The 13,086-nt window shown below is 60.9% G+C and overlaps 2 protein-coding genes across 2 annotated transcripts; one reads left to right on the top strand and one right to left on the bottom strand.

The window, feature by feature from the left end:
- Nucleotides 1–508: 508 nt before the first annotated feature.
- On the top strand, nt 509–7,994 carry SIRT6 (sirtuin 6). The gene is made up of 8 exons (XM_074928141.1): nt 509–627; nt 1,804–1,931; nt 2,289–2,471; nt 4,883–4,942; nt 5,384–5,479; nt 6,088–6,168; nt 6,496–6,619; nt 7,540–7,994. The coding sequence occupies exons 1-8, from the start codon at nt 562–564 to the stop codon at nt 7,873–7,875; spliced, it is 1,074 nt and encodes a 357-aa protein (XP_074784242.1). The 5' UTR covers nt 509–561; the 3' UTR covers nt 7,876–7,994.
- A 143-nt stretch (nt 7,995–8,137) lies between these two features.
- Nucleotides 8,138–12,398, bottom strand: CREB3L3 (cAMP responsive element binding protein 3 like 3). The gene is made up of 9 exons (XM_074928140.1): nt 12,276–12,398; nt 11,847–12,102; nt 11,273–11,388; nt 10,945–11,076; nt 10,761–10,867; nt 10,546–10,614; nt 10,349–10,433; nt 9,317–9,413; nt 8,138–9,244 (listed from the first exon to the last, which is right to left on the bottom strand). The coding sequence occupies exons 1-9, from the start codon at nt 12,396–12,398 to the stop codon at nt 8,901–8,903; spliced, it is 1,329 nt and encodes a 442-aa protein (XP_074784241.1). The 3' UTR covers nt 8,138–8,900.
- Nucleotides 12,399–13,086: the final 688 nt, after the last annotated feature.

Raw genomic sequence — 13,086 nt, 5'->3', positions numbered from 1 at the left:
CCCAGAGCCCCGTCCTCGCCTGCCGTCTCCCCGCCAACCGTCAGCGCCTGGAGAGGGGGAGACCAGACGCGAGGGAGTTGGGTTACGGCCCGGCTGCGGTTACAGCTGGCAGCGCTGGGCAGCCGGGGGGGCTCTGGGGGAACAAGCCCCGTTTGGAGAGGGGGTCTGCTTGCACCCCCAAAATGCCCAGGGACAGGGAGGCGAGGGGACATGTCCCGGGGGGGTCTGAGGGCAGCAGTCAGGCTCCTTGGCCCTCTTGGAATGTGGGGCCGCGGGTAGTGTGGGGCACAGCTGGGCCTGACAGCCGGCACCTCCTGCCCTACTTGTCCCCCTCCTCCGCCTTATCGCAGCCCTGGCCGGGGTGGGGGGACAGTCGAGGCCTGGCGGGGTGAGGGCATCCAGCCCCCCTCCAGCCTTTCTCGCCCGACACAAAGATGGCGGCGGCGGCGCCCTCCGCCGGGCGGTGCCCTCCGGCCCGCCCCGCCCCTCGCGGCCTCCCCGCGCGCTTCCGCCCGCCCGCGGGGCTGGCAACAATGCGCGCTCCGCCGGCCGGGACGGGCCATGGCGGTGAATTACGCGGCCGGGCTCTCGCCGTACTCGGACAAGGGCAAGTGCGGCCTCCCCGAGGTGAGCGCGGCGCGGAGGGGCCTCCCGGTCCCACCCGGGGCCTGCTGCGGCCTGACGGGTTTCCACGGCAACCGGGCCCTCGGCCCCGTGGGTGTCTCCCGCGGGGAAAGCAGCACCAGGGTCCCCTTTGTGTCCCCCCCAGGCCCACCCCACGGCTCCTTCCTTGTCCTTGCCAGCCCCGAGGGTCCCTCCATGTGCCCCGTAGCCCCACGGCTCCCTCCTTGTCCCCCCTCGGCCCCGTGGCTCCCTCCTGTCGTTGTCGTTGTCCTCCAGGCCCAGCACCACCCCCCCGCTTTGTGCCCCCCCACTCCCCAGGGGCTCCCAGCCGTAAGGGGACCCTTTGTACTCCCCAGCGGGGATCCCCAGGGTGGGTGTGAGGGGTCTGTCCCAGCACCGCGGGGGTGATCCCAGCCCCGTGGCCCCCGCAGTACTCGCGAAGGTTTTGGGGTGAGGGGACAGGGACACGCAGGGGCCTGTCCTAAGCCTGGGGGGGTGTGAGGGGGACAGCGACACGCAGGGACCTGCCCTCAGTCCCCATCCCCAGGAGACCGGGCTGGAGAAGCATCTCGCAGAAAATAAATCCTGTGTCCGTGCCAGAAAGCCGGGTGGACACACGGCCACGGCCAGCCACAGCGTCCCCGTGTCCCCCATCTCCACGGCTTCCCGTGCGCTGGCCATCCCTCGGCCCTGTCCTGTCCGCAGAGCCGGGGGCTGTGCTGGTGACAGCTGGGGTTGAGCACACGTGGGGTGACACCGACTTCGCTCCTGTCCTCCCGCAGCTGGCAGTGCCCTGGAGCCCAGCCATTGCTCAGGGTATCAGCTTCCTGCCAGCGAGAGCAAGAAATACCCTCACCTGCGTTAGGTGTTTTAAGCCCTTACCCTCCTGGAGATGGGTTATCCAACGCTGTTTCTCATTAAATGCTTTTGTCGTTACGGAGTATAAAATCTTTCCTTTCATGGATAAGAAAGAATTGTGGTTTATAGAATCCCAGAATCATCTGGGTTGGAAAAGACCTTGAAGCTCCTCCAGTCCAACCATTAACCTCACACTGACAGTTCCCAACTCCACCAGATCCCTCAGCGCTGGGTCAACCCAAATGTCTTTGTGCTGGGAGGTGAGTAGGATCTATCTCTGCACCCTCTCCATTCCCATGGTGGTTTGTCTCTTCTGCTCAGATTTTTGACCCGCCGGAGGAACTGGAGAGGAAGGTGTGGGAGCTGGCAGACCTGATCAGGAGCTCCTCCAATGTGGTGTTTCACACGGGGGCTGGAATCAGCACCGCCTCGGGGATTCCCGACTTCAGGTAAGGGCGGTGGGCAGCAGGCGAGGGGTTGGGAGGATGGCACCTCTGCTGAGTCCATCTCACGTCTTGTGAAGCCCTGGACTGTGTTTCCTGCTACCCCAGCCAGACCTCCATCCCTCTTGTCTGGTTCTGGATCCAGCTGAAAATACCCTTTCCCTCTCACACACCCATTTGATGTTAAGCCACAGAAGCCCTACGTGTGCTCTTCTTGCATCAACAACAAAAACCACTGGTGATCTACAACCTTTGTTTATCCTCCTTGCTCATCCTCCATTAATAGGGCTTTTGGTACATTTACAATTGTCATCTTCAAGCCTGAGCTCTCAATTCTCACTCTTTCTGTCCCCATCGCTGCAGGGGGCCCAATGGTGTCTGGACTATGGAAGAGAAGGGCCTCTCCCCAAAATTCGACACCACCTTTGAGAATGCCAGGCCCTCCAAGACTCACATGGCGCTGCTGGGGCTGCAGAGAGTGGGCATCCTGAAATTCCTGGTCAGCCAGAACGTGGACGGCCTTCACGTGCGTTCAGGATTCCCACGGTACTGCCTCTCCCACCCTGTCTCCGGGTTCCTCCTGCCTTTCCCAGCCGCTGCCACGTGGCTGTTCTTGCTGCACCATTAGTGTGGCCTCGTGTGCAAGTGTTTGATGCTGGGGATTGATTTCCACAGCTGGCTGGGCAGCTGTCTGCCATGTCTGATACAGGGAGCAAAAACGGGGATGTGCTGGTGTGGGAAGGGGTACATAAACCAGCGTGAACTTAGAGAGAATAGGTTATGGTAATAATTCAGGGGGTGATGAAATGAAGTCAGTCTCAGTTGATGCTCTCTAGAAGTACACCAGAAACTGTTTGTTCACAAGAAAAATTATAAGGTCGCAGTGTTGAGCTGTTGCATGTCACCACCCATCAGCTGAGCGGCTGTAGCTGTTGGTGTGGCTGTGAGCAGCCCGGCTGCGTGGCTGCCTGGGGGCTCGTGGCCTGGGGAGTCAGGTGTCGGCTTCAAGTAGGGCATATGCTCCTGGGAACTGGGCTCAGAGCCACGCTCAGGGCACATGGTCCCTTCCACTGCCTCTGTGCCTGGCCAGCGGGGTGAACGGACAAAGAGAGGATGGGAGCATCTGAAACTGCTCCTGCAGAGATGCGAGTCGCCCTGTTTTACCACTGTTGCTAGAGCTGTCTCAGAGCACTGGATCTTGTGCTATTTTAGTTTGCGTAAATTGAATTTCTTGTGAGAAAATAAAGGTGGTGCTGCCCCAGTGCTGAAAGCATGCCTGGGCCCAAGATAGCCTTAAAAAGTGCTTTGCCTCTCCACAAATTTGCAAAACTGCAAACGTGGCAAGACAGAGAGTCCCGTGGTTGGAAGTGCCCTGACTTACTGCCGTGGTCTCTGATTTCCTTGCCCACTGCGATGAGGTCAGGGATCCTGCGTGGCCACGTTCCTGCTGTGGGGAGCTGCGGCCTGTGGGAGCTGAGGGTACCAGCTCTGTGCTCCCTGCCTGGGTGGGGACTGAGGTGCTTTTAGCAGAGCAGTGGCTGTTTCAAAGATGTCCTCAGAGGAACCTGCCTTTCCATTAGCACTTGCCGCAATGGTCCTTCAAGAAACTTCAGCCTGTTAGAAAACCCATTTCCAGCACTTAAGACCAGTGAGCAATTGTCTTGAGAGGGAAACTGCTTGGAGCTGCCTGGAAAGGAAAGGGGAGAGCAGCTGAATTCAAGTAAGAAAATAAAATGGAGTTGGGATGAGAACGAGGAGCACGGATGGGACCTCAGAGAAGATGAATCTCACAGATACCTTCAGCTATCACTGGCTGAGCAGAGAGCTGCCTCCAGGGGGTATTTTCTATTATTAAAAGCCCTGAGTTCTGATTCCTGCTTCTAGCACATTTGCCTTTTTAAACTAAAAAAACATGGGAGAAAGATTAAAAAATAATGACCAGAACTCAGCTGTGCTCCTTACAGCCCAGTGCCACTGGCTCTCACTCTGGTTTAGCACAGCTCTTCTGCCCAAGCATGTGCTTAAGTAAGCTCTGCTGAACTGGGGCCAAAATGGGGGAAAATCAAGTCAGTCCTGTCTCCCTCCACTCTGGAGGTGGTTCCCAGTCACCATGGGGCTTGTGGGAACACAGGGAGAGTGTGGCCTTGTTTTCCTTTAGCTTCTGCACTTTGAGGCTCACGCTGAGCTCAAGGGGAGTTTTGAGTCAAAACAAATGGCAAAGGTTGGAACCGTGCAAGGACGGAGAGGAACACTGAGTGCTGAGAAAAGCAAAGATCCCGCTTACTGCTGGGTGCAGAGATTTGAGGCTGAATCAGAACAGGGGCTGGAATCGCTGCTGCAGATGGAAGCATTTAAAAATTTAAAAGCCAGGACGTGCTGTCCTTCCCTTAGTCCCAACCCTGGTGGCCGTAGCGAAGCGCTTTCGCGATGGAGAGGAAGCCGTGGCGCAGGCGGCCTCTTGCCAGGTCTGAACATGTCCTATGGGTCTCCCCTGCCCTGCGAGAGGGGCAGCTCTGCCCAGACTCCTTTGAACAGAATTTCTTGTGTTAAATGCACAAAGCAGTGCTCAGTGTGCCATAGTTTTGCCATCCCCTGCTTGCCCTCCGTGTGGTGGCCACGCTCGGCACAGGGAAAGCCCCCACACTCAGTGGCTGGGCCAGCTGCCCCCCTGCAGCAAGGCCAGGTTGTTTTGTGGCACCCCGTGCCCCCAGAGCCTTCCTGACACTGGTGCCTTGCTCTGATGTGGTAGTAACAGACTGCAGTTCCCATGTGCCTGTCCCCAGGCCATGGCAGAGGGTCCCTGCCACCCCACATCACCTGGCAAGTGCGATCTGGTGGAGCTGGGGAGTGGGGAAGCCCTTGAGGTGCCCCTGATGAGGAGGGGGTTCAGGCGCTTTCCCTCTTGCCCCCAGGGCTCTCCACCCTTCCCCAGCTCACCTCTGCCGTTTCTCCCGCAGGGACAAGTTGGCTGAGCTCCACGGGAACATGTTTGTGGAAGAATGTGTGAAATGCGGCAAGTACGTGAGCCCTGAGCCTGGGGGGGGGGGGCATCGGGGTAGGGGGGGTGGGCTTTCTTGCTGCCCCCGGGGAGCAATAGAGGCCCTGCACATGCCGGGAGCTGCCTGCCTGGTGCAGTGCATGTGGGGACATGGACAGATCTGTCTGTTTGAATCCTAACCCCTGTCAAAAGGCGGGAAATAAATATTCTGGGAATTCTCCGTTGCCTGGGAGGCTCTTGGCAAACCCTGCTCCTGGTGGCAAGGTGGATGTGCCAGCAGGGCCGCCTGCAGCAGGGCCTGGGCCTGCCAGCTGGAGAGAGGAGGTTGCTACAGGCTGGGTTTTCCATCCTGGCTTGTGGCAGATCTCTGGGGCTGTCGGTCAGGGCCGCAGCGCCTGGTTCGGGACGCGGGCGGAGCTTGGGTGGGGTTTGGCGCTGAGCGGCACCGTCTCTCCCGCAGGCAGTACGTGCGGGACGCGGTCGTGGGCAGCATGGGGCTGAAGCCAACGGGCAGGCTGTGCAGTGTCACCAAAGCCCGGGGGCTGCGGGCCTGCAGGTACGGCCGGGACGCTGGATGGGGGCTCCCGAAGGGACGTGGGGTGACAGGGACCCGAGCGAGCGGCTCTGGTGCGCAGGCTTGGCTTTGCAGGGCTGGCCTGACGCTCTCTGCAGCTCAGGGGAAGAGGCAGAGGGTGTAGGGGAGATGTTTGAAGGCCCCAGCACTGCAGCTGGAGGTTCCCTGAGGTGATCTGGCATCCAGACACGCTCCACATCGTGCTTCCTCGCCCAGGCTCACCGGGTGCTGCTTTCCTCATCCAGGCCGGCGGCAGAGCCGGCACAGCAGAGCTGGGGGCTCCGGGCCACGGGGCAGAGCCCTGCAGGCTCCGCTCGGATGCTGGGGAGTGAAAGGTGCATCCCAGCTCTGAACTGGGACAGCAAAACTGGGGGTTTGGTGGCACCGCAGCACCAGCCACTAGATCCCTCATGCAGGTGAATTCTGTGCTGGTGAGTCCCCTCGGCTCATCTGGGCTCCCTCCGTCCCCTCGCAGTGCTGGGCTGGGGAGGGTGGGACAGAATCTGGGTCACTGCCCCCTCTCTCAGGGCAGCTCTGCTGCCTGTTCCTGCCTGACAGGGGAAACAATGGTCCCTGTGTGTGTTTTCTAGAGGGAAGTTAAGAGACACCATTCTGGACTGGGAAGATTCCCTGCCCGACCGCGACCTCACGCTGGCGGACGAAGCCTGCAGGTACCCGTGGTGGCTGCAGACACCTGCGGCTCGCGGTGCCCCGGGGAGGTTGCCCAGGCTCCCCATCCTCTGCCCACACCACAGTGGCCCTTGGGCTGACCCTGCCTGGCTCCACGTGTCGTGTTTTGTGCCTCGCAGCCCTGAGGCCGTCCCCACAGCCCAGCAACACCCAGCTCTCACCCCAAAAAGTGGCCAAGAGAAACGACTGCAAATTCTGGCCACGGCTTGGGAAGCTTCTAGAGTCCACACCAGAGCAGGATGGGAGAAGCAGCCTGCAAACAGCCACGGCTTTTTCTCTGTTCTGGATGTTTTGTCTCCTCCCTGCAGGAAAGCTGATCTCTCCGTCACTCTGGGGACCTCTCTGCAGATCAAACCCAGCGGCAACCTCCCGCTGATCACGAAGAAGAGAGGAGGGAAGCTGGTCATAGTCAACCTACAAGCAACCAAACACGTGAGTGAGAGCGTCCTCGCTGCTCCATGCTCTGAGCAAGTTGCTCCTTTCCCCTCATGTCACTTCTTTCAGCCTCGTCACAGGTTAGTCCCTGCACATTGTCCCCTCCCAGACAACCAGATACAAGAGTGGCCTCGCTCAGCAAGCGAACAGGCTGGGCTTCCATTGTTGGGGGATTTAAACCTGCAACAGCCAATAAACACCTAAAAATGGAAGGTAAATCTTAAAAGCAGAATAAAAACTCAGCCCAAAGCCTGATGTATCCTCCAGTGAATTGTATATTCTGCCCAATATACAATAACTGCACACACGTGGCCCATGCCACGGGCCAGAGGTCAGTTCTAGTTCAACCCTGGTTTTGGTGCCCTGATAGTCCAAAGTCTTTGGAATAATGAGAGCTGGGGGGTTTCTGGGATGTCACCAGAGCTGCCTCGTCCCTGTCCCACTCTGCCCGGGGCTCACTGCCTGGCTCTGCGTCCCTGTCCCCGGCTCTGGGCTGTGCTCCGAGGTGGCAGAGCCCTGCCAGCCCGCGGTGTAGCCAGGATGGGAGCAGCTGAGCCACTGCCCAGGCCCTGTCCTCGTGTGCTCCCGGGGAGGGGACGCTTGTCCCCCAATGCCACACTTGTCCTCCAACACCACGCTTGTCAATGCTGTGTTTATCTCCCAATGCTGTGCTTGTCCCTCAACGTCCTTTGTCCCCCAACGGCGTGCTTGTCCCCCAACACTATGCTTGTCCCCCAATGCCGTGCTTGTCCCCCAACACTGTGCTTGTCCCCCAACGCCGTGTTTATCCCCCAGCGCCGTGCTTGTCCCCCAACGCCATGCTTGTCCCCCGACACCGTGTTTATCCCCCAACGCCATGTTTGTCCCCCAACACTGTGCTTGTCCCCCAACGCCGTGCTTGCCCTCGCTTCTCCCAGGACAGACAGGCTGACCTGCGCATCCACGCCTACGTCGACGATGTCATGACGAAGCTGATGAAGCACTTGGGGCTGGAGGTGCCGGAGTGGACGGGGCCGGTGGTGGTGGAACGCGCTGAGCTCACCAAGCCTGAACAACTCTTCAAATTGGAGGCCGGGGCTCGCGGGCTGCTGAAGGAGGAGCCCCTCTCCCAGCACAACGGCACGGGTGGGCTCTGCCCTGGCCTGGGGACCACGCTGGTGGAGCACCGTGACAGTCTGAAGCAGGAGTGTCCCAGCCCAGACATGGGGCCGACGGCGGTGAAGAAGATGAAGGTGGAGCCTCTCCTCACCTGACCCAGACTGTTCCCTGCCTGTCTAGACACTCGTCTGTGCCGCTTTTCCTACCGACTTTTTTTTATACCCTTAAACATTGTCCCTTTTTTTATGTAAGTATTAAACACACTTGAATTGTGCTTCTTGGGGCAGCTGCACCCACCAGCCTAGGAAGGGTGTTGCCTGCTTGAAACAGGCTGAGCACCCTATTCCTTCTCTGCGAGGAGACGGTTGTGGGGTCCAGCGGAGCTCGGAGGGGCAGAGGGACGAGGGTGCTCGGCGCTGGGGCAGTGACACAAGGGGGTAATCAGGGCAGCTGGTGCCATCTCAGATGAAGCCTGGGCTGGGCAGTGGTTGGGATGAGCCGCTGCACTCTCCTGGCTCAGATCTGCCCGCAGAGCCGGTCCCGCGCCTGCTGGAGATGGTCCTGGGAGGGGAGGGGACTGGTGCTGGCCAAATCCTGGCCTGGTGCAGGGCTGGGAGCTGGGGGATGGTGCCCCCCCCTCTGCCCGCTGCTCCCAGGGCAGCCCTAGGCTGGGGCTGGCCACATGTCCCAGCTTTGTTGGACCCTGTTACCTCACGGCAGTTGGGCTCAAGCTGTCCCTGGCCCAGGGATCCTTGAAACCTTGTGGATCACCCCATATTAAACTACAACAGGTGGATTTTTTCCAAAATACCTTGTATTCAGAGATGAAAATAAAGCTTAAAAAAAAAAAAAAAAAAAAAAAAAGAACAAAACCAACCAGTTGCAACATCAGCCGACCAGCCCAGGGCCCTTCCAGTTCCCTCGTCCCCATCCTGAGCGACCCTGTGTCCCTTCCACAACTCCTGCTGTACCCAGGGGGTAGGAGCAGCCCCTTCCCTCCCAGTAAGGCCACTGGGAACCGGTCTTCTCTTCCCAGTTGACAGATAGAAGCAAAGCCAAGCGGGTCCAGCATCTGCCTGCACCTGGAGGCAGATCCTAGAGGGGTCACCCCGAGGGCTCATCCCGTAGGGGGTGAGGTGCTGAGCCACCCCATCGCACCCCCGTGGTCCCCGGGGGCTGCTCAGAGCTCCTCAGCCGGCTCCAGCACCCCGGCAGGGCCAGCCTCGGTCCAAGCCAGCGATGCCAGGCCCTGGCGCGGGGCAGCACTGGCCCTCGACACGGTGTCAGCTCCATCCCTGTCCACACGGCTCAGCCCCTCCGAGGCAAGCGGCTGCGTGCCGTTACGGGGGGAGACTTTGTCCAGGCGGGGGGTGAATGTGCGGCCACCGAAGGCTTCGTGCAGGGTCTCGGGGGCTTTTCCCAGACGCTCTGGCCACAGCGGCTCTGGGGGCTTCTCTTCCCCGGCTTGGGGCTGTGTGTAAACCACGCGGGAGGCGGCCGCGTTGTGCAGGGACCTGGAGAAAACTGAGTGCGAAGGAGGGTCAGGGCCCACCCCGGTGCCCCGAGCTCCCGGCACAGCCCCGGCACAGCCCTCACCTCGCACGGGTCTGAAGTCACCGTCTGCTTCGGCCTTGCTGGAGGCAAAGGGGCTGATGGAGGGGAAGATGATGAGTGCGAAAGAGAGCAGCAGGACCTGGGGGCAGAGGGGGGACGTCACCGTGCGCAGCGGTGGAGGGGGACCAGGCTCTGGGACACGGCTCCCAGGGAGGGGGCTCGTGGCAGGACCAGGACTATGTCGCTCCTTCCCCTGGTGCATGTGCCCCTGCCAGCACGCCTCCATCCATCCATCCATCCATCTGTCCATCCGTCTCTCCATCCATTCACCCATCTGTCCATCCGTCCGTCCATCCATCTGTCCCTCCATCCCTTTATCCCTTTCCATCCATCCATCTGTCCCCCGTCCATTCATCCATCCCTTTATTCTTTTCCATCCATCCATCCATCCATCCATCCCTTTATCCCTTTATCCCTTTCCATCCATCCATCTGTCCCCCGTCCATTCATCCATCCCTTTATTCTTTTCCATCCATCCATCCATCCATCCCTTTCCATCCATCCATCCATCCATCCATCCCTTTATCCCTTTCCATCCATCCATCTGTCCCCCGTCCATTCATCCATCCCTTTATTCTTTTCCATCCATCCATCCATCCCTTTCCATCCATCCATCCATCCATCCATCCATCCATCCATCCATCCATCCATCCATCCATCCCTTTATCCCTTTCCATCCATCCATCTGTCCCCCGTCCATTCATCCATCCCTTTATTCTTTTCCATCCATCCATCCATCCCTTTATCCCTTTATCCCTTTATCCCTTTCCATCCATCCATCCATCCATCCATCCATCCATCCCTCTGTTCATCTATCCATCCTCACATACTTCCATCCCCTCTTCTACCCATCCAACCCTGGAGCATCCATTTATCCTTCTGCATTAGCACACATCCGTCCCTCTGTCCATCCCTCCATCCACCCCTGCCAGCACATCTCCAGGGCTCTGTCCCTCCCTCCCTCCCTCCCTGGAAGCGAGGTGGCCGTGGGGGGACGTTGGGGGCTCCACGCACCGCGATGCAGGTTCCTGTCTGTGCTGCCTTGTTGCTTGACTGTACCAGGAGGGCCTGGAGCTTCTTCAGCTGCTCCAGGAGGGACCTGGGGACAGGGAGAGCCCATGAGCACCCCCAAGCCCCTCCTGGCCCATAGCAGGCCTGGCCGGAGTTGGGTGGGGGGAGTTCCAGCCCGATTCTGCCCGGGGAACACCTACGAGTTCTGCTTCTCCAGGTGCAGGACCTTCCTCTGCAGCTCCTGGTTCTGGGCCGTGCACGCCGACATCCTGGGGGGACAGGGGGAGGGGGCTAATGTTGCAGGGTGACAACTGGGGAGGCTGGCAAGGAGCAGCGTGGCCATCACTGGTCAGCTGGGTGCCCGGGGTGGGAGTGGGGTGCAGGCGTGCCCAGAGCAGGGCTTTGGGGGCCGTACCGGCTCTCCAGCCCGTCGATATACTCCTTCTTCTTCTTGCGGCTCTCCTGAGCTGACTGCTTGTTCCTGATCTTCCGCCGGATCTTCTTCAGCACCCGCTCCTCGTACTGGGGGAGACGGGGCAGGGGGGTCAGCGCTGGGCCCCCCCCACCTCTGCGCCCTTCCCAGGCATGGTGGGACCCACCTTGGTGAGGGGCAGCTGCGTGGGCAGGGACACCCCCTCCTTCGCCAGCAGCTTCTTCTCGTCCTCCGTCAGCACCAGCTCCTGGAACTGCCCCTGGCTCTGCCTCAGCAGGGAGCTGGGCACCTGCGGCTGCTGCGGGGCCACCCAAGGGTCACACCCAAGGGTCACACACCGCCTGACCCCAGGGACCCACGGGACCATGGTGCGGGGCCGAGGGTGGGACAGTGGCCTGGAGGGGCCGTGGGGACAAGTGTGGGGACAGGAATGGGGAGGGGACATGGTCCAGGAAGGGACAAGGCTGGGGAGGAGAAGGGATGGGGTCACTCACGGCATCAGAGCTGCCCGAGAGCAGGAGGTCCTTGACGGTGAGGGTGCAGGATGCGGGCGGGGAGACCACGGGCAGGTCCTGGCTCTCCTCCAGGAAGAATCCGGGGTGCCACATGTCTGGGTGACGGGAGAGCGGAGGCTGTCAGCAGTCCTGTGTCCCCCTCTGTCCCCAGTGCAGGACCCCCACCTCTGCCATGGCCCAAAGCTACAGTGAATTGCTGCCACTTACCAGTCCAGTGGCCCTGGACTCCGTCCCCCCAAACTGTCCCTCTGCCCCAGCCCCCCCCAAACACCCTGCGCTGCTCAGCCCACCTCAGCACCCCCAGTCCCCCCAAACCTCCCTCCTCTTCCAGTCTCCCCCACCAACACCAGTCTGCCCAGTTCACCCCAATTCCCAAGCTCTCCCCCTCCCCCTGGCTCCTCGCCCAGTCTTCCAGACCTCCCAGTCCTCCCCAGTCTGCCCAGTTCCCTCTGGTGCCCCCAGCTACTCTAATTTCCTCACTATCCCTGAGAGACCCCAGGTCCCCAGTGTCCCCAGTCCCTCCAATGCCCCCAGCCTCTCCCCCATGGCTCACCCAGGTCGATGGAAACCTCGGGGTGCGGGACCCCAGTCCCCCCCGGGAGGGGCAGAGCGCGGCAGGGGTTGGCGTAGGGGTACAGCACCTCGCTGGGACCCCCATCATAGCACCTGGGGGGGCTGTCGAGCTGGTCAGAGGGGGGGTCCTCGGAGACCCCGCTGTCGCTGGCGGCCGGGGACCAGCTGGGCGAGTCTGACACTGAGTCCCCAGAGCCCAGGATGGAGCTGAGGAAGTCCTCACTGTCCTGGGCACTCTGCAGGGACACGGGCGCCTGTCACCCTGGGGTGCCCATCACCCTGGGGTGCCCACAGGAACTGTCTGTGCTGCTGGGTGGTCCCAGCAGCGAGGTGTGGGGATGGGGGTGTCTTCTGCCAGACCGAGGGATGAGGTGGGGATGGCACCCTCATTCCAACCCGGGGGACTCACCCCATCCTTGTGCCAGGCGCCCGGCGGCACCCCCAGCTCCACGCCGCGGAGGATCCCATCCTGGTGGTCAAAGAGGAGGTCCAGCAGGTCGAGGCTGTCGAGGCTGCCCACGCCAGAGGCCATGGCTGCGAGATGGCAGGGTCAGGTCCCTCACCCAGCCCCCGAGACGGCTTCCCCTGCCTCCTTCCCCTCCTTCTCCAAGCTACACGGCCCCACGGACACCCCAAATCGTGGGACGGGCATGGAGCTGGGGAGAGGGAGCATGTTTGGGCACGAGCACACGTGTGCGGGACCATGGGGAGGTGCCTCTGCCCGTGTGTGACTGCGTGTGACCACGTGGCCCTGTGCCCGGCTGGCTGTGCCCGTGGCTGTGCTGGCACACGTGTGTGCAGAGCTGTGGGTCTATATCCATGCAATGTGCACGTCTGTGCCCACGCGTGTGCCAGCAGCTGTTTGTGAGCACACGTGGACATATCTGGCAAAGCCCTGACTGCAGGAGGGCGAGAACAGGCACGCAGGGGCTCAGGGGCATGGCAGTGGCTCCCCACCCCGCCTCCTTCCAGCAGCTGAAACTCCCAAATCCTCTATTTTTCCCCCCAAGAGGACACAGGCACAAGCAGGGGCTCCCCGCAGGCACCCAGCTGCCCCAGCCCCACCGTGCTCCCCAAGTTCAGGAGCAGGATGAGCACCCACACTTGTGGGCTGGGTCAGCTCCCCTGTGTGACCGCTCCAGAAGATCAGGTTAATCATTTTGGGTGGCAAGTGGAGGAGGAGGAGACTGCTGCCATCGGCCGGCCCCAAGGAGGGGACT

Source organism: Athene noctua, chromosome 27, assembly GCF_965140245.1.
Source record: "Athene noctua chromosome 27, bAthNoc1.hap1.1, whole genome shotgun sequence".
In the NCBI taxonomy this organism is placed as follows: domain Eukaryota; kingdom Metazoa; phylum Chordata; class Aves; order Strigiformes; family Strigidae; genus Athene; species Athene noctua.
Note: the sequence above shows the minus strand (reverse complement) of the source record. Positions and strands in the feature narration are given on the sequence as shown.

What these genes read in the sequence shown, in the direction of transcription:
- SIRT6 (XM_074928141.1), top strand. Translation starts at nt 562, where the DNA reads ATGGCGGTGAATTACGCGGCCGGGCTCTCGCCGTACTCGGACAAGGGC. An exon ending in CTGGCGGACGAAGCCTGCAG is followed by an intron (nt 6,169 to 6,495) that starts GTACCCGTGGTG and finishes TCCTCCCTGCAG; the next exon opens with GAAAGCTGATCTCTCCGTCA. An exon ending in ACCTACAAGCAACCAAACAC is followed by an intron (nt 6,620 to 7,539) that starts GTGAGTGAGAGC and finishes CGCTTCTCCCAG; the next exon opens with GACAGACAGGCTGACCTGCG.
- CREB3L3 (XM_074928140.1), bottom strand. Translation starts at nt 12,398, where the DNA reads ATGGCCTCTGGCGTGGGCAGCCTCGACAGCCTCGACCTGCTGGACCTC. An exon ending in TCTCGGGCAGCTCTGATGCC is followed by an intron (nt 11,077 to 11,272) that starts GTGAGTGACCCC and finishes GTGGCCCCGCAG; the next exon opens with CAGCCGCAGGTGCCCAGCTC. An exon ending in TGACTTCAGACCCGTGCGAG is followed by an intron (nt 9,245 to 9,316) that starts GTGAGGGCTGTG and finishes CTTCGCACTCAG; the next exon opens with TTTTCTCCAGGTCCCTGCAC.